Source organism: Vipera berus, assembly GCF_964194415.1.
Source record: "Vipera berus genome assembly, chromosome: 1".
NCBI lineage: Eukaryota > Metazoa > Chordata > Lepidosauria > Squamata > Viperidae > Vipera > Vipera berus.
In genome coordinates, this window is record NC_138202.1 from 261,092,965 (window position 1) to 261,110,995 (window position 18,031).

General features: G+C 36.1%; 2 protein-coding genes across 4 annotated transcripts in view; both read left to right on the plus strand.

Annotated features, from left to right (window-relative positions):
- Positions 1–18,031, plus strand: part of PKIB (cAMP-dependent protein kinase inhibitor beta) — an 81,136-nt gene that overhangs the window by 37,504 nt on the left and 25,601 nt on the right. For 2 of the 3 annotated variants that reach the window (XM_081320311.1, XM_081320312.1), the window contains 2 exons: positions 1,420–1,597; positions 2,245–4,217. In XM_081320311.1, the coding sequence (XP_081176437.1) occupies positions 1,450–1,597; positions 2,245–2,321 (225 nt within the window). In that variant the 5' untranslated portion in view covers positions 1,420–1,449 and the 3' untranslated portion in view covers positions 2,322–4,217. Of the gene's footprint in view, positions 1–1,419; positions 1,598–2,244; positions 4,218–18,031 lie in introns of those variants that run through there. The other variant, XR_014025465.1, reaches the window with a different exon arrangement.
- On the plus strand, positions 13,178–17,798 carry FABP7 (fatty acid binding protein 7). Its single transcript, XM_081326570.1, has 4 exons — positions 13,178–13,407; positions 14,537–14,709; positions 16,300–16,401; positions 17,520–17,798. Exons 1-4 carry the CDS (start codon positions 13,335–13,337, stop codon positions 17,568–17,570), a joined length of 399 nt encoding a protein of 132 aa, XP_081182696.1. The 5' UTR covers positions 13,178–13,334; the 3' UTR covers positions 17,571–17,798.

The window sequence follows — 18,031 nt, forward strand, 5'->3', positions numbered from 1 at the left end:
TTCATGCTTTAGCTACAAAATAGCCCTCTTGCCTTCTTCCTGTCTTCCTGACAAGATCAGAAGGCTTCTGGAAGCCCCATCAGTGGCCTTCTGGGTTTTATATTGGATAAATGGAACAAACTTTAGGCAAAAGAATTAATGGACACAAGTTAGACAGCAGAGTTCAAAGCAAGGATAAAATAATACAAGAGAAGTTCGACCTCCCAGGATACTGTTTTGCATATCTCAAAGTGATCATTTTGGGAAAAAGAAAGCATTTGATACAACTGATTGCTGAAATTTGCAATTAAGAAAAATCTCCAAAGATCTCAACAAACACAATAAGATATTAACTTACTGCAATTGTTAATAAGATATTGTAATCTACCTTGCATATAATTATCCGTAGAACTAACCTCTCCTTCTCCCCACCTCTGGCCTCTTCCCAATTTCAGTCCTATGTTAGTTTAGCTACTGTACTCCATGCACCTGATGAAATGAACTGTAACTTGTGAAAGATTATGTCTTTTAGTAAAAATGTGTTAGTCAGATGTGCTCCCAGTTTTATGAATTTTGGCTGACATAGACTAACTTATCTCTCTTCCTGTCTAATGAAACCTGGAAAAGCGCTTCCTAGTTAGCAAAAAAAGACTATCTGATAGTAAAAATATTTTATAATAGATTAGTCAACTATATTATAAAATCTGTGACCCTGTTGTACCTGCTGTTAGTGATAGTTTTGTCTCTTGATATTGCTTTGAAACAAAGCTTTCTGCAGTACCTTCAAATTCTAGGAAGGGCTTGTTTTTAAGTTTTAAAAAAGTTCCTCTGAATAGTATTCTTTTTCTTGACTGGCAAAACCATGTAAAAATGACAAAGAAAGAAACAGTTCACTCAAATATGTAGAGTTACAGGAAGTCACTGGATATTTCTCTTTGTTCTATTCATGAATGCTGTGAAAAATACTGTAAGTAGAAAGCGGAGATGGGGGGGGGACAGGAAATAAATAAACTCTTGGAACCAACTCCCCCTTGAGCTTTGGATGGCCCTGGATCTCTGGTCCTTTTGCCGCGGCCTCAAAACACTCCTTTTCCATCAGGCTGACCTGGACTGACAGGGATTTTAATTATGTTTTAAATTTTTAACTTAATTTTAATTTTAATTTATTCTACTGGGGCCATTAATTTAATTTCTTTTTAACTTTTGTATTATTGTATTTTATTGTTGTTAGCCGCCCTGAGTCCTTCGGGAGATAGGGCGGCATATAAGTCCCAATAATAAATAAATAAATAATAAAGTTTCAGCACTGATGTGTTGAGACCTGTCCTTCTACCAAGGAAAAGTATATTTTGATTTTTAAAAGAGTAGCTACTTTCTTCTCAAGATTGGTTTGCATTTGGCCACCAAAATATTGAAGCTGAGACTCTTGGTGTTTTTCAGGAGATGTTGCTATGAGGAAAGACATCAGAGATGACTGATGTTGAGCCTGTAGTCACAGATTTTGCTGCATCAGGACGGGCAGGACGCCGAAATGCCTTACCAGACATTCTGGGTTCTTCTGCGGGAGCTGGAACATCCGAACTGCCACACAAATTAGCCGGACTCTCGATATCAGAAGGTAATACTTCCGAAAATCAAAAGCTACACGTCTATGGAGATTCTCAGTCATCCAGGTCATGGTTGTCCCAAAGGTGCTTTTTCAGGAGGCAACTGGACTTTCTTGTTTTTCTTTGAAGACATTTTGCTTCTCATCCAAGAAGCTTCTTCAGCTCTGACTGGATGATGGGGAATGGAAGGATTTATATTCCTTGCAGATGGAATGACCATCCAGTCAGAGCTGAAGATGCTTCTTGGATGAGAAGTGAAACGTCTTTAAAGAAAAAAAAGAAAGCCCTGAAAAAGCACTTTTGAGACAATCAAAGGCTACCTTTCTCTGTTGAATAACTTTAAGAAATGTTCTTCCTTAGGTTATCACATTACTAAGTAATTTTCTAAGGATATTTCCAACTTCATAGGCCAAGAAGCTGCCTTGTTTGTAATTTTACCACAATAACAGGTAGCACACCAATTTACAGCTGTTACATAATATCTGCCATACTTTTTTTTTCATGAGCTGCACATGTTCTTTAAATTTGGTGTAAAACTCTGGGCATCTAATATTACAGTGAGCAAATATTGTGAAAAGTTCTTTCAAACTCCAGATGTTTTGGCTCTTTCTTTGTAAAGCTAATACTTTTTCTCATGTTCACATCTTTTTAATTAAAGGAGCTGAAGGAGGAGAAGCATCTTCTGATGCCACTATGAAAGACCAAGTGATGGAAGAAAAAACAATGGATTCCTAATATTTATAAAATGCTTGGTTTTGGTGATTACCCACGAACTTCACTGGCAGAATGTCCAAGATTCTGAAGTATATAATATTTGTAGCTGGCTAATATGAATATGGCACTGTTGAAAAAAATAGTTATTTTTTCAAATTCATCAAGAAGCAATTTACAAATCATAGCCAGTATCTGCAGAAAAAAAAATGAGAATTGTTTTCAGTTATTGAACAAATGAAGTCCAATGTAATCAGCTGATTGTTGAAAAGAACTAAATACAACAACAAACATCATTAATAACTTGGGGTCTTTTCTGATAATAAATATAAAATGCAGATATTAGATTTGGTGTGAGCTTAGTATATATGTGTACATACATGCGCATGCACATATACACACATTTTATACATAGAATAGCACACAAAAGCACATATCAAAATCAGTAATTTGAGGCCCAGAATATATCAAACTTTATGTATATAAGAGTCAGCATACAAAAGTCAGTGAATTTAGATGAGTACAATTCTGAATACAACAAATGTTAACAAATGTTAACAAACTATACAACAAATGTTTTAAAAACGTAGGACGTTGCTAAATAGTGGGAGAATTTTTTAGTGCTCTTTGTAGTTAAGGAACTCATGAGAAATTCCCTGACTTCAACAATATAGTAAAAAGAGCATCTAGTTCTAAACTACAACAGCCTTGGTGGAGCAGTGGGCTAATGCCTCCTTAAGTAACACCAGCTGCCTGCAATTAGTGCAGGTTCGCATCCCACCAGGCTCAAGGTTGACTCAGCCTTCCATCCTTCCGAGGTAGGTAAAATGAGGACCCAGATTGTTGGGGGCAATTAAGCTGACTTTGTAATAATGCCGCTTGGGGGGTGTATGAAAGCCCTAATAAGCAGGCATATACATAGAATGAAGGCTATTGCTTAAGCACATTGGTTTGTGCTTAAATTGTAAGCCGCCCTGAGTCTTCGGAGGAAGGCGGGATATAAATGGGATTAAAAATAAATAAATAAATAAATAAATAATAAATAAATAAATAAATAAATAATGAGTATTGCTGTTTTGTACCAGAAGATAGGCATCCTTATTTATCAAACAATCAAATTCCATATAGGAGTCACATATAATTCCACATAGGAACAGGTAGTGGATACTGAAGATGTAACTAGAAGAATATGGGGCATTTTTGAAATAGGACAAACCTCCTGCTAACCACTGCCCCCCCCCCCCCAAAAAAAAATCCATCTCAGTTTCCATTGTAACAACTGATCTAGTTCTACAAAGTAATCTGGAAAGCCTCTGCTCTGCAGACTTTAAAGTAACATTTCTCTGTCACCCTGGATACCAAAGTTTAATTTTCCCAGAAGCCAAGACCCAGACTATTTTTGACACAGCACGAAGCTTGATTTTTTAAAGAAAAAGAAAATGCATCTGGAGATTAGCCCCACAAAACCTTTTTCGAATCTGAACTCGACTGAGAAATGTACAGAAGTTCAAGACATACAGAAATGCCTCTCTTTTTTTTGCTCCTTCAAAATGTCAAGACAAGTCAAGATCAACTAAGATTTTGAAGTTCTTTTGAGTGCATTTGATATTTTGCTTTCTCAAGACTGGCTTTTCTATAAACTCAAAATTCTGTTAATTAGTTTTTAAAAGAAATCCCTGACATCTGCAATGGTTTTTAAATTTCATTTCAGCATGAGGAATGAAATAGATTATCCTTGCATTAGAATAATGTATTCTATCAGTTCATACCTCACAAAATCTAAGAACATAAAGTTTTTGCTTCATTAGGGTGTCGGCTTATTGGCTTATAACCGATCCTGTTAAAGTAATGATTATTAAAGCATTTTCTTCCTGATATATTTTATCTATTCCAAAGGATTGATCCATATTTTATAATAAAGATTGCATTCTTTAAAATATAGTATGTGTGTATTATTTGCACAAGAATACCATGACCCAATTGTATAGCTTTTTACTCCAGGAAAAATCAATTAAGCTCAGATTAGAGCATAATCACTGAGGTTGAAGTGGGCACAGAGTCATTATTTTAAAACAAATTTCAATTTCTCATGCTTGATGTAAATTCTGATTATATTCATGTGCATTCTCTTTCAACAGAATTAGTTTGGACTCCAAACAATATATTTTGGGTTGAAGTACATTAATAACTAGTGACTACCTTGCCTCAGAGAACCACAATTGTAACTTATGGGCATATGACTCTGTACCAAATGTATTCATTACTAATACTAGTATTAGTATTAAGATTTGTCTTTGTTGACTAAGACAGTGTGCCTTGTGCTATTCTGATACCTTTCTAAGATCTCTGCACAAAACGCCACATTTCTTCCAAAGGAATGAATCTTCTACATTTTATCCCCTCAAATACCAGCTATTTTTTTCTATTTATTTTCTAAAAATGTTAATATTATTGGATACCAAATTAATCACGCAACATTTTGAGTCCTGTTAACTTTCAGATTTCAGGCTGATCCTAAGCATAAGGCGCAACAAAACAATGATATGGTTGAACATTTTCTCTGTAATCAATAGGTGGCACTCTGCGCCCATTTGAATTAAATGGCAACTATGCTATTGTATAATAGCACAGATACATTTCATTAGTAATGATTGTGACTCACACTAGCTAGTTTTCATGGAACTAAACGTTGAATATACACAAACCTGTCAAAGTACTGCTGCATTCCTTCTGAACAGTACTTCCCACCAGAAGGTTTTATTGTATTGTAATAAATGTATAGTAGCAAAATTCATGTAGATTCCAGAGTTCTCTCCAGCAGTTTTTCCCATGCCGGTAACTCTCAAATGTGTCAGGATCACAATTACTAGCCAGCTAATATCAATGCTTTTTATATTTAAATAAATAACTTCCAAGAATAGCTGATCTTGCTGTGAAATTTTCAACTTTTAACAAATACGAAATACAAATATTCTAAAGAAGGGTAAGAAAGAGCATGTTCTGAGACTGTTGAAAGAGAAAAAAAGTAAAAGAACTGTTAAATAAGAATTAACACTATATTATTTTCCCCTACCTCCAAACAAATTAATAAACAAAAAAAATGTGCAGGCATTCATAGGAACTTGGCTTAGACTTTAATGAGCATCAGTATCTGTGGAATTGTTGAACTAAAACAAAGCCAAGGTTAAGCAAATAAGTCTCTGTGTTGTATATGGCACCAACATTTTCAACATGAGCATGCTAGGTAGTTGTGTCTGGATTTTAGGGAGAAGATCCATGACAGAAGGCAAATTAAGATTTATTAAATCTAGTAATGCAATTGTGTACCAATTTAGTGCCAAGGACAGATTAAAAAATGATTTTGTGTCACATGCCCAAATATTTTGGGTTTGTTGCAGCAGATCTTAATGGGCTTCTACTAATAAGAGGCCAGCCACCATTCCATAGGAAAAATGCCAATTGCAAGTGAGTGTGTCAAATATTGGATTCCGCCTTCCAAGATGAGAGTCCTGGCCCAAATCTCTAAAAAGAGAACTTGATCAATCTACTGTCCCTAAGCATTACAGGTAATCCTTGACTTACAATCGTTCATTCAGTGACTGTTCCAAGTTACAACAGGACTGAAAAGAATGACTTAGGACCAGCTTTCACACTTATGACTATTGCAGCATCCCCATGGTCATATCAAAATGCAGATATGTGGCACTGGTTCATCTTTATGACAGTTGCAGTGTCCTGGAGTCATGTGATCACCTTTTGTGACCTGGCAAGCAAAATCAAAGGGGAAGCCAGATTCACTTAATAACCGTGTTACTAACTTAACAATTGCAGTGATTCACTTAACAACTGTGACAAGAAAGGTTGTAAAATGAGACAAAATTCACATAACTGTCTCATTTAGCAGCAGAAATTTTGGGCTCAATTGCAGTCATAAGCTGAAGACTACCTGTATTTACTACTTTGGCATTTTTGGTTTACTAAGTCAACAGTAAACTTAGGTTTACTGGGCCAACTTAGGCCAAAAATGATAGATTCTCTTACAAGCTGATTTTATCTACTTAAAAAAAAAAGATGTTCTCTTCGATGTATACTTTTTGTTTCTAAGAAATGCATTACCCCACTATATAAATGTATGAACTGATGAATAGAAGCATATTTATCTATAAACTTAAAGCCAGATTTTTTTAAAAAACTTCTGCATGTAGAAGGATAGCTTATATTTGTAGCTATTCAGCCAAACAAGTACCTTAGTTTCATCAAATTAGTTTGATAAAGTTGTATACTAGATTGAAAAGATTTCTCATTGTATTCTAGTCTTTCAATTTTTTTTTATCCTTGCACTTTTTCTTTGGGCTGCCATGATTTCTCTTTTCTACCAAAAAGGTCCTCTAGCTTTCTGAAACCCCCCCCCCCCGATATAATTCTGCTATGCTCTAGAAGCCAATAATGTAGCCTTGGTCAACTCTCAAGAAGAGAAGGAAATAACTTGGTTGGCAGGGATCGGTGAGCAGCTGAAGAAGCAAAAAATTGAAGCTGAAATTGCTTCTGAATAGAAATATTTATAGACTTAAAGTTATATTGTATTGTGTAATACTTATAGTAAATAATTACATAAAACATAAGGTGATATGAGATGACCACAGAGTTCAACATCACTTAATTATTTTTATATATGTTTACTTATAAAGGGGAATATGGGTTTGAAACGAGGGGTCCTTGGTGCTCTCTGAACTTGCTTGTTTTCTTGCAGACATTTCATTGCCCAAACTAAGTAACATCATTAGTGTTGCTAGTTTGGGTAACGAAACATTTGCAAGAAAGCAACCAAGCTCAGAGAGCACCAAGGACCCCTCGTTTCAAACCCATATTCCCCTTTATAAGTAAACATATATAAATTATATGTTTACTTCTTCCATAGTTAAAACCTTGTAACCACCTTATTAAATTTATAAGTATGAGTATGTATAAGTATGCATATAGGTTAAAGGGTGCTCCCTAAGATAACATTGTAATGCCAGAGTACATATTAGCTACTGCTAAGCTTGTAAGCCGCCCTGAGTCTTCGGAGAAGGGTGGGATATAAATGGAATAAAAATAAAAATAAATAAATAAATAAAAATATTAACACAGAGAAGGGGCAGGAGGGAGACAGGCATTTGAGGAAGGTCAAAACACCGAGTAGAGAAGCCTTTTTATTAAAAACAGAGTACTTGGTAAAATATATACATGCAACACTTACATATAGTATTCCTTTCTACTCAGCCACCACTAGCATGCCTTTATTGTGCTTTCAAGGACAGATTCAGCTGTTCTCTACAGAGGATTTCTCCTTGTATCTCTGATTGAAAAAATAAAATTCTTTTTCTTGTCAGTTTTATTCGTTTCATCTTTCCTGGATAAAGCCCGTGTTAATATTTTCTGAAATATTCCTGTACTTGGACACATTTCTTTACAAGAGGAAACAGGCTAAATAGACATACATACAGGTAGTCCTCAACTTACGATCACAAGTGAGCCCGAAATTTCTGTTGCTAAGTGAAACATTGTGAATCACTGCAGTTGTTAAGTTAGTAACACAGTGGTTAAGTGAATCTGGCTTCCCCATTGACTTTGCTTGTCAGAAGGTTGCAAAAGGGGATCACATGACCCCAAGACACTGCAACGGTCATAAATATGAGTCAGTTACCAAGTGCCTGAATTTTGATCATGTGACCATGGGGATGCTGCAATGGTTGTTAAGTGTGAAAAACAGTCACTTTTTTCATGCTGTTGTAACTTTAGTCACTAAATGAACTGTTGTAAGTCGAGGATACTCCTTTTGATAATGAGCTCATCCACATATTCTGCTTTGTGGGGAAAATTGTTTGTAGAGAACGAGTACATAATGCACAGCTTCTTCCTCATTGCCAACCCACTGCTGAGACAACTTGAAGTCAGCAAACTCCCCTAACTGGCACTGGCCTAGCAGGTCAGCTTTGGGATCATATTCTCCAACCCCTCCCCCATCAAATATTATCCCATCAGTACCTATTGGGCTGCAAAAGAAACCAGAACTTTGGTTTTCACAGCTATGTAATTTGATGCATTTTAAAAAATAACGCTGAGCCACAAAGGGGCACTGCCTTAGAAAACAAAACTGTCAGCCCCATTCAATAGACCAGACCAAGAAATTTATTTTATTTTATTTATTTATTTATTTTATTGAATTTATATACCGCCCTTTCATGAAGGACTCAGGGCGGTTTACAGGGTGCTTAAAACATTGATACAAAATTTAAAAACAATTAAAAAGAATTAAATTTAATCCCTGAAAAAGTATAAAAAACCCCAATTAAAAACTCTCAGCCTGGGCCGGAAAGCTCGAAGAGCCAGGTTTTCAGGTCCCGGCGAAATGAACAAAGGTCAGGGGCAGTCCTAAGCTCCGTGGGCAGCTGGTTCCAGAGGGCAGGCGCACCCACAGAGAAGGCCCTCCCCCTGGGTGTTACCCGCTGGCAATCTTTAAAAAATTAACCTCACAGGGAGGCTAAAAGTATTTTTTTTTAATTGAGATTGGCTATAGTAACAGAATTTTGCAAGTCTGATAATGTTGTACCTCCTCCTCTTTAAAGTTCAGTGAAGTATTGGTTTGAGTTCCTTCTGAATTTTATCAGTTCCTTGTGGACTTGAAATAATTTTTACCACTCAATGCCTTGGCAATGGCATATGTATATCTCCATGAATGTCATCTTCCGTACTCTGTACAAAATCCCCTCTTGGAACTTTAACATTTATCTAGGATTTGCTCCTGGTCAGCCCAAAACACGACAACAACTAGATGATGACCAAGAGAGACAGAAACTCTAACCGGCCTAGCAGTTCTGCTGTGGAGATATCTGATTCAGTCACTGAACAATTCACTTGCTCTGAAAACTTTCTTCGGTTATAAGACAGAAGCATGATTTATGTTAACATAATTTTTCCCTGGCTCACTGATTATAGAAAAAAAAAGAGGGCTGTGTGGATGAGCGCAAGGATAGACATATCACAGTTACTCAGGAAGAGTATAAATAGGTTTCCTAAAGGTATTTTCACAAATATCCAAGTGAAACTGGAATTATTAGGCATTTTGACTTTCCCAGGCTGCTCATCCATGCAGTCACTTGCATGCTTTCCCCTCAGAACCAAGATGAAATCATGTCAATATAAATGACATTGGCCTGATCTAGAATGCGGCTGTTCTGTGCTGCTCTCCATATAGATTTACTGCACAATTCTGTAAAGCCACAACCAGAATGACTGACTGACTGACTGAATGAATGAATGAATTTTTTAAATCAAATTTATATGGCCACCCATTTCACCCAGTGACTTTGTGTGTGAAGTGAAACCAGATATTAAAGTATTTTGCAACACCATAAAAAGAATAAGCATGGTTAAAACAAGACTATGAAAGGGAAGAGGTTTACATATGGTTTAACCAGCATGCAAACTCAGGGTATCCACAGGCTTGCTAAAAACAAAACAAAACATGTTTTGAGAGCTTTAAGGAAAGCTGTAAGGATTGGGGCTAATCTCACCTCAGGAGGGATGGTGTCCCACAGGGTGGTAGCTATGATGCAAAGGTTCACCTCCTAGGTCCTGACAGATGGAACTCTTTCACAGACAGGACACACATGTACCATACTTTTCCTGCCAGCTCTGATGGGGTGGTCCCTCAGGTAACCCAGCCCCATGCCATGTGGGACTTTAAAGATTAAAAAAAAACTTTCAATTAGAACCAGAAGCAAAATGGCAACCAGTGAAGCTCATGGAGCAAAGGTGTAATATATGTCCATCTAGGGACACACATAACTGCATGCCACCATATTTTGCACCTGCTGAAACATCTGGATACTGTTCAAGAGCAGCCCCATTTAGAGCATTTTACTGGAATCCATTGTGGAGGTAATCAAGGCATGAGTGACTGTGAGTAGAGCAGAATGAAACACAGGTAGACTTTATTTATTAATTGCCTCATGCAGCAATGGTTCAAAGTTATAACAGCACTGAAAAAAGAATTTGAAATAATAACCAGTGTCTGCATTTACAACCTTTGCAAACTTTCTTTCTCTTTCAGCAATGTATTTGCTATTAGTAGGCACTGTTCTGTACCTAAACTTCAGTCTCCACACACAGGATAGAGAGATTGCCTAAGTCAGGGGTGTCAAACTGCCAGCCCATGGGCCTGATGCGTCATAGCAAAACCACGCCCACCCCATTGCTGGCAATGGCAAAAAGTCACAATATGTCACGACACATCATGTGACTTGTGAGTTTGACACCTCTGGCCTAAGTGATCACTTTAGGCCAGGGTTGGGGAACAATGGCCCTTTTATGACTTGTGGAGTTCAGCTCCCAGAATTCCTAAACCAGCCATACTGGCCCAAGAATTCTGGGAGTTGAAGTCCACGAGTCATAAAGGGGCCATCATTCCCCACCTCTGCTTAGGCCATGGGTGTCCCAGACAATCCTGCAGACCCTGCTCAAGCAATGCTTATGTGCTATGTCCTGGATGAAAGGGAGGGAACTGCCAATAACTTTTTCTGCTATCCTCACCACTCTCTCCACCACCTTCCTGTCTGATGCATTGTTACACCATTTCCTCACTGGGGTTGCCTATCCCTTTAAAACAAGGTGTATCCATCAAACACAGTCTCTGCTGGCGGCATTCATCCCATCATGTTGTATAATGCCTATTATACTATAATTGTCTTTTGCCTTATGACATCTACTTTGCTTTTCTTACCATCCCTATTTAATGGATAGTATTTATTTAATATTTAATCCATATTTAGGAGCTGTGGTGGCACAGGGGTTAGACTGCAGTATAGTTTGGGCTCCAAGATCACCACAGATGGGGACTGCAGCCAAGAAATTAAAAGACGCTTGCTCCTGGGGAGGAAAGCCAAGGCAAATCTAGACAGCACACTAAAAAGCAGAGACATCACCCTGCCAACAAAAGTGTGTATAGTCGAGGCTATGGTGTTCCCAGTTGCAATGTATGGCTGTGAAAGTTGGACCATAAGAAAGGCTGAGTGCCAAAGAATTGAAGCCTTTGAACTATGGTGCTGGAGAAGACTCCTGCGAGTCCCTTGGACTGCAAGGCGATCAAACCGGTCAGTCCTAGAGGAGATCAACCCTGACTGCTCTTTAGAAGGCCAGATCCTGAAGTTGAAACTCAAATACTCTGGCTATCTAACAAGAAGGAAGGACTCACTGGAGAAGAGCCTAATGCTGGGAAAGATTGAGGGCAAGAGAAGAAGGGGACGACAGAGAATGAGGTGGCTGGATGCAGTCATTGAAGCAGTAGGCGTGAGCTTAAATGGACTCCAGAAGATGACAGAGGACAGGAAGGCCTGGAGAAACATTGTCCATGGGGTCGCAATGGATCGGACATGACTTCGCAACTAACAGCAACAATAGTTTGATCCTGACTGGGGCTCAAGGTTGACTCAGCCTTCCATCCTTCCAAGATTGGTAAAATGAAGACCCAGATTTTTGGGAGCAATGTGCTGACTCTGTTAACCACTCAGAGAGGGCTGTAAAGCACTGTGAAGTGGTATATAAGTATACTGTAAGTGCCATTGCTATTGCTATTGCTAATGCATTATTTTACAGACATTTTAAGACAGGGGTGTCCAACCTTGGACTTCAATTTCTAGAATTCCCTTAGCCAGCAATTCTGGGAGTTGAAGTCCACAAGTCTTAAAGCTGCCAAGGTTGGAGACTCCTGTTTTAGGATAACAGGTTAGGATCCCTGTGTTGAGTCTTCCTTTTCTTTTATGCCTCTGTTTCCTTTCTTTCTATGTTAAGCAGGGGTTTCAAAAAAAAAGTTATTTCACTGCTGTATTTAATTCATTACATGACAGTTTGTTAAGTAAAAACATATCACTACTTGTCTTGGGTTCCTTTGGCTGAAGAGTTTACTAGCTGTAATAGTACAAGACACTTTCATTTCAGTATCTACAAATGAGTTTGGGGAAAAGCTCTTTGTTAAGCCATCACACATTTTCAGTATGCTTCAAAGAAGAAACATACGGTTTGCATGTTGTCAAGTCCTTTGTCGTAACATTGTTCAGCTGACATACTGCATTGAAGGACAACCTTCCTTGTCCTTGACAAAATTATGTCTTTGTAAATGATCCTATAAACAAGTTTTAGTGATTACACTTGATTGATTTCCCTCAAGGAAGAAGATGGACAGGGAGGAAGATTTCTGAATACTTTTTTAAAAAATAAACTCCAGTCATAGGAAATAAAAAAAACTCAAATTAAGTTATATTTTACTTCCACTCTTTCAAAAAAAAATATTTCAACAAAAATATTGAATATTCAAAAAAAGAAAAGAAAAATATTGATTGACTGTAACAGGATAACCAAAAAAATACTAAATATAACAAGGGGATAAGCAAGAAACTATGACTGCACTAGTTATAGTTTTGTAATACAAATTCATTTATGCTTTTATTCTAGCATTAAAGGGTCCAGTCTAAAATCCAATAACTTTTGCTTTTCTTTCCAACAACATCCAGCATTCTTTTAAAATTGTCACCCGCATAGAGTGTCAGCGGAAATGCATCTGATTATCTTATTGTGCAACTCCCATTCCCAGGCTGCAATATCCCTTGCCAAGTTTTCAAACAGGACTTAAAAGATCCTCACATCATTTGGCATTCCTCTTGTTTGCAGAAAAACCTTTTCTTCTCTCTCCCTCACGTTTCCCAGGCTGAATAGGATGGCTAGTCCAACCAGCTCTGTTGACCCAGTGGCCTGATCCAATCATCAGCTGAATATCAACCTTCCCACCAGCTCTCACTCCCCACCCCTCCCACCTGAAAGGAGTAATGGGAAAATCCAGGAGGAGGCAACAGTTTAAATTGCTTTCAGTTTCATTGGATGTTCCCCTCAGTGTGGAAACTGAGCAGGAGTAACCGTAGGATTTAAACCTAGTTTTAGGGAGAGTAGCAGTTGCTGTCATAGCAGCTTTTGTCCCTTTCTCTCACTCATCCCACAGTTAAGATGGCTGAGGCATTTTGTGCTACTTGGAAGCTGATTGACAGCCAAAACTTTGATGAGTACATGAAAGCATTAGGTACGTAGAAGCAGCAGCATATAAAATCATCAATGGATTTTTTTTTACTTATATTTCTTTCAGGGTGGTGTAAAGATTACAGAGTTTGGATTTTGCAAAGAATGAACTCACTGGAGTAAAATCATGCTAAACGGTACTTGGAACTGAAACCATAATGATTTTTAAGCATGTGAACCACGTGTGTGTGTGTGTGTGTGTGTGTGTGTGTGTGTGTGTGTATGGTTCAGTGAACTGTGTACTATTATTTAGATTAGCATGAGCTAATCTTCATTTTAGTTAAACCAGACTAAGGTTTGGACTGAAATTGATTCTGGTAGCAAAACTAAAATGGGAGGAGATATATTGTAAAAATGTATGTTAGTCAAATACATGATTACAGTATAAGCATATTTATTTCAAAGATTTATTGTAATATTCCATTAAATTCAATGAATCGATAGATTTGTTAGATTTTAAATATGTGAGTGTAACCAAGTTGGAAAGCTAATTTCTCTTTCAATGTAAGAAAAATGGATTGCATGGGGTTGGTTACTTGTCTGTTTGTAGAAAATAGATTGGGGGTGGGGTGGGTGGGAAGAGGGAGAACTGAAAAAGTATTTTGCCCAAGTCTATGTATGATATGTTTTGTACATCTCTAGAATATATGGGAAATAAATGGTATTCAGCACAACAAATCCATGTACAAATATAGGTTGTGTAAATCAAAACAATCTGAATAAACAGAAATTTTCTGCCAAGAACTTAAAGTAATAATTTGCATCACTCTATAGTCTCATACTAATTTGGTGAAGTCAAATAATATTGAAAAGAAAAGGGGTTTTTTTCAACAAAGAAAAGTGCAGGTTCATTGAAACAGAAGAGCTATGTCAAAAATAAAATTCATGTATTGTCATTTTATTTGAACATTCAGAAATTCATTTGGCTGAGTACCTTGGAGTCTTCTATTCACCTCTGCTTAGAATTGTAACTAGATCATTACTACCTTTGTTACAAAGAATTGTTCTTGATTTAACAGCAACAAGTGCTGTTTTGGTTTGGTGCCTTCCACATCAGACAGACTGCTTCTTTCTTATTTAAGAATAACATAAAATGGATGTTTCTGTTTTTTAATTTATTTTATATATTAAAGGAGTTGGCTTTGCTACTCGTCAAGTGGGGAATGTTACCAAACCAACTGTGATCATCAGCCAGGAAGGTGGCAAAATGGTCATTCGAACACAGAGTACTTTCAAGAACACAGAAATAAATTTCAATCTGGGAGAAGAATTTGATGAAGTTACTGCAGATGACAGGAATTGCAAAGTAAGTAAGAAAAAAACAGGCTTAATTTATTTTTCAGAGTTGGCAGCAAAGAGATTTTGAATGCAGAAAGATATCTTTAAAACAAACACTAAGAAGTTCTTAAAGAAACATTACCACTTAATTTCATTGTAACCTACACTGGGTAAGAGAAAGATAAAAAGATTCATCAGCTTGCTTTTCAATTTAAGTTATGGTGCTAAGCATACATTTTCAAACTATGAAAGATCAATAAAATATAATTGAAGATACTTTAATGATTATATGTTTGTATTATTTTTTGCTGAGGCTTTAACAGTGGCCAACCACCTGCTCTGCTTATCAGGAGACTTCCAAAGGCATGACAGAAAACACCCTTTGTCTCTGAATCTTATACTTGTTGCTATTACGCATTATTTTATTTTATTTTATTTTATTTTATTTTATTTTATTTTATTATTTTATTTATTTTATTTTATTTTATTATTTTATTATTTTATTTTATTTTATTTTATTTTATTATTTTATTATTTTATTTTATTTTATTATTTTATTTTATTTTATTTTATTTTATTTTATTTTATTTTATTTTATTTATTTTATTTTATTTTATTTTATTTATTTTATTTTATTTTATTTTATTTTATTTTATTTTATTTTATTTTATTTTATTATTTTATTTTATTTATTTTATTTTATTTTATTTTATTTTATTTTATTTTATTTTATTTTATTTTATTTTATTTTATTTGGCTTCCTGAAAGGTTCAAAATTTGCTAGGTTCTGTTCCAGACTGGCTTCTAAATCTCACTAGAAGTTCTGTTTTGGTTCCTATTCAAGGCATAACTACTTAATCCTATGTCTCAAACTGAAAATGTTTTAAAGCTGAAGTCTTGGTGGAGCAGTGGGCTAATGCCTCCTTAAGTAACACCAGCTGCCTGCAATTAGTGCTGGTTCGCATCCCACCAGGCTCAAGGTTGACTCAGCCTTCCATCCTTCCGAGGTAGGTAAAATGAGGACCCAGATTGTTGGGGGCAATTAAGCTGACTTTGTAATAATGCCGCTTGGGGGGGGGGGCGAAAGCCCTAATAAGCAGGCATATACATAGAATGAAGGCTACTGCTAAGCTTGTAAGCCGCCCTGAGTCTTCGGAGAAGGGCGGGATATAAATGGAATTAAAATAAATAAATAAATAAATAAAATATTCACTGAAATGCATGCTAAATACACCTTTAATACAAACAGGCATACAACTGCCCACAGGAGAAGAATTTGTTTACTTTTCATGTTCATTTTTATAAGTGATCTACTAAAAAAATATCTTAGTAACAAATTCATTTCTTTGAAACCAGTGGTCCAAAGGGCACTTGCTGGCTGATCTAAAAAGTTCAGATGGCACTGTGATTGTGTGGTTTAATCCCACCTCTTTTAATCTGAGTTGCAAGGCTTTGATCAAGCAGCAACAGAAATTACTGAGAATTTTCAGACCACTACAGCATATGCCCCTAGTGGTGCATCATCGTTCAAAAACAGAAGAAGATTTTCAAGTTTAACTGTTAAAGATGAATGAATTGTTTGGGCAATTTTTGTGACACTCTCCATCTATTTCCACAGTCAGTTGTGAGCATGGATGGTGATAAATTGGTTCATGTACAAAAATGGGATGGCAAGGAAACAAATTTTGTTAGAGAAATTAAAGATGGTAAAATGGTCATGGTAAGTAAAACTTTTTAAAGTTAAAAATGCTCCTGAAGGTTTACTATGCCATAGATATTATCACAGGGTCCTCCTTTCCATACCTAAGTACTGATCAATTATAGCTTCTGAAAACACACCCAGTCCCATTACTTTCTGTAGCTCTATTGTTAATTACAAAACATGTGATATTTGTCATATGAAAATTCTTTCCAATATATAGTGATATTTTTAATACAATCATATCACTTCAATGTTGACAGTGACTAAAGCAACTGAATTTTCTCCCAGAGTCTCATATTGCAGAAATATGACATTAAAAAGAAAATACCCTTTTTTTTCAACAAGATGTCTTGAAATGCTTCCATGGACTTAAAAAACGACATCTTTCATGTTTTTTTCCCCAGTTTTGTTTGGAAACGGCATTTTTTAAAATGGAAACATGATTGATTTAGAGAAATTCCTGCATTAGAAAGTACTTTTTTCTTCATTATTACAATCTAGAGCGAATTCAATTATTTCAAAAAATGTAACATACCTGATAATCTTGTAATGTATTTATTAATGGACTAGCTGACTATGATATTTGTAAGGGAAATCTGTAACAAGTATAAATACAATAAACAAGAAAGACATGTGACTTATGAATAGCACATTAACACATAAAAGAAGCAAGCACAGTTCTGACTGGTTGACTAGAATATATTATGCAAATATAACTTTGTTATACAAGGGTGAAAATTGAACATAAGGGAATAAGCATGAACACAAATTGCATAAGGAGGGTCTCCCTGCAGATGTGACCAACTTGTTTTAAAATCTTTCATTTGTGTTCACTGTTATTTTTTTTTTAATTTCACTATTTCTCTACATCGATATGAAAATTTCAAATTACGGTAATTCATGCAGCAAAATCATGAAGAACTGAAATAGCACTGGGTCATTTGCTTGTTATGTTTGGACAAATTGTCTTCTATTATGATATTGCAGAAATGTGACAGATTCAGATGTTTCAAGAACATCTAGTTTTTGCCCTGGTGTCTTGTCAAAGACCACATGAGTCATATATTTCTGCACGTTATGCTCAGCAGTCTATATTTGTTGTAAATTGTCTTTGTTTGTACTCACTGAATTTGCAGACTCTCACCTTTGGTGATATTGTTGCTGTTCGTCAATATGAAAAAGCATAACATCTGTCAGCTTATTGTCCGGGGTATTAATATTTCTGGATGAAAGAAGACCTGTCTTTAGAAGCCATCTCTGAAGTAAAAATTGCATTGCTGATATGGAAGGAACACCAAGTGCTACTTTGTTGTTGTTGTTGTTTTAAAAAACCTCTATGCTATCAACTTGGAAACATTTTACTTTGTAAATCACTACAAATAAACTTTGCAATAAAATCTTGAAATATCTCCTTTTACAACAAAAAGTATCCTGACATTATTGAATACTTGAATTGAATTGAATTGAATTGATTACTTTGTTTGCCATGTGTGGTTAGGCACACAAGGAATTTGTCTGCAGTGCAGAAGCTCTCAGTACACATGCAGAATCATCATCATCATCATCCCAATAAGAGGGAGGAGTAAGAAAGATAAGAAGGATAAATAATAATGCTACAGCCATACTACATGGGTAAATGCGCATAGAC

Excerpts from the sequence above, each read along its gene's own strand:
- FABP7 (XM_081326570.1), top strand. The coding sequence starts at position 13,335 with ATGGCTGAGGCATTTTGTGCTACTTGGAAGCTGATTGACAGCCAAAAC. Across the intron at positions 13,408-14,536 it reads TGAGTACATGAAAGCATTAG|GAGTTGGCTTTGCTACTCGT; the intron begins GTACGTAGAAGC and ends TATATATTAAAG. Across the intron at positions 16,402-17,519 it reads AAGATGGTAAAATGGTCATG|ACTCTCACCTTTGGTGATAT; the intron begins GTAAGTAAAACT and ends CTGAATTTGCAG.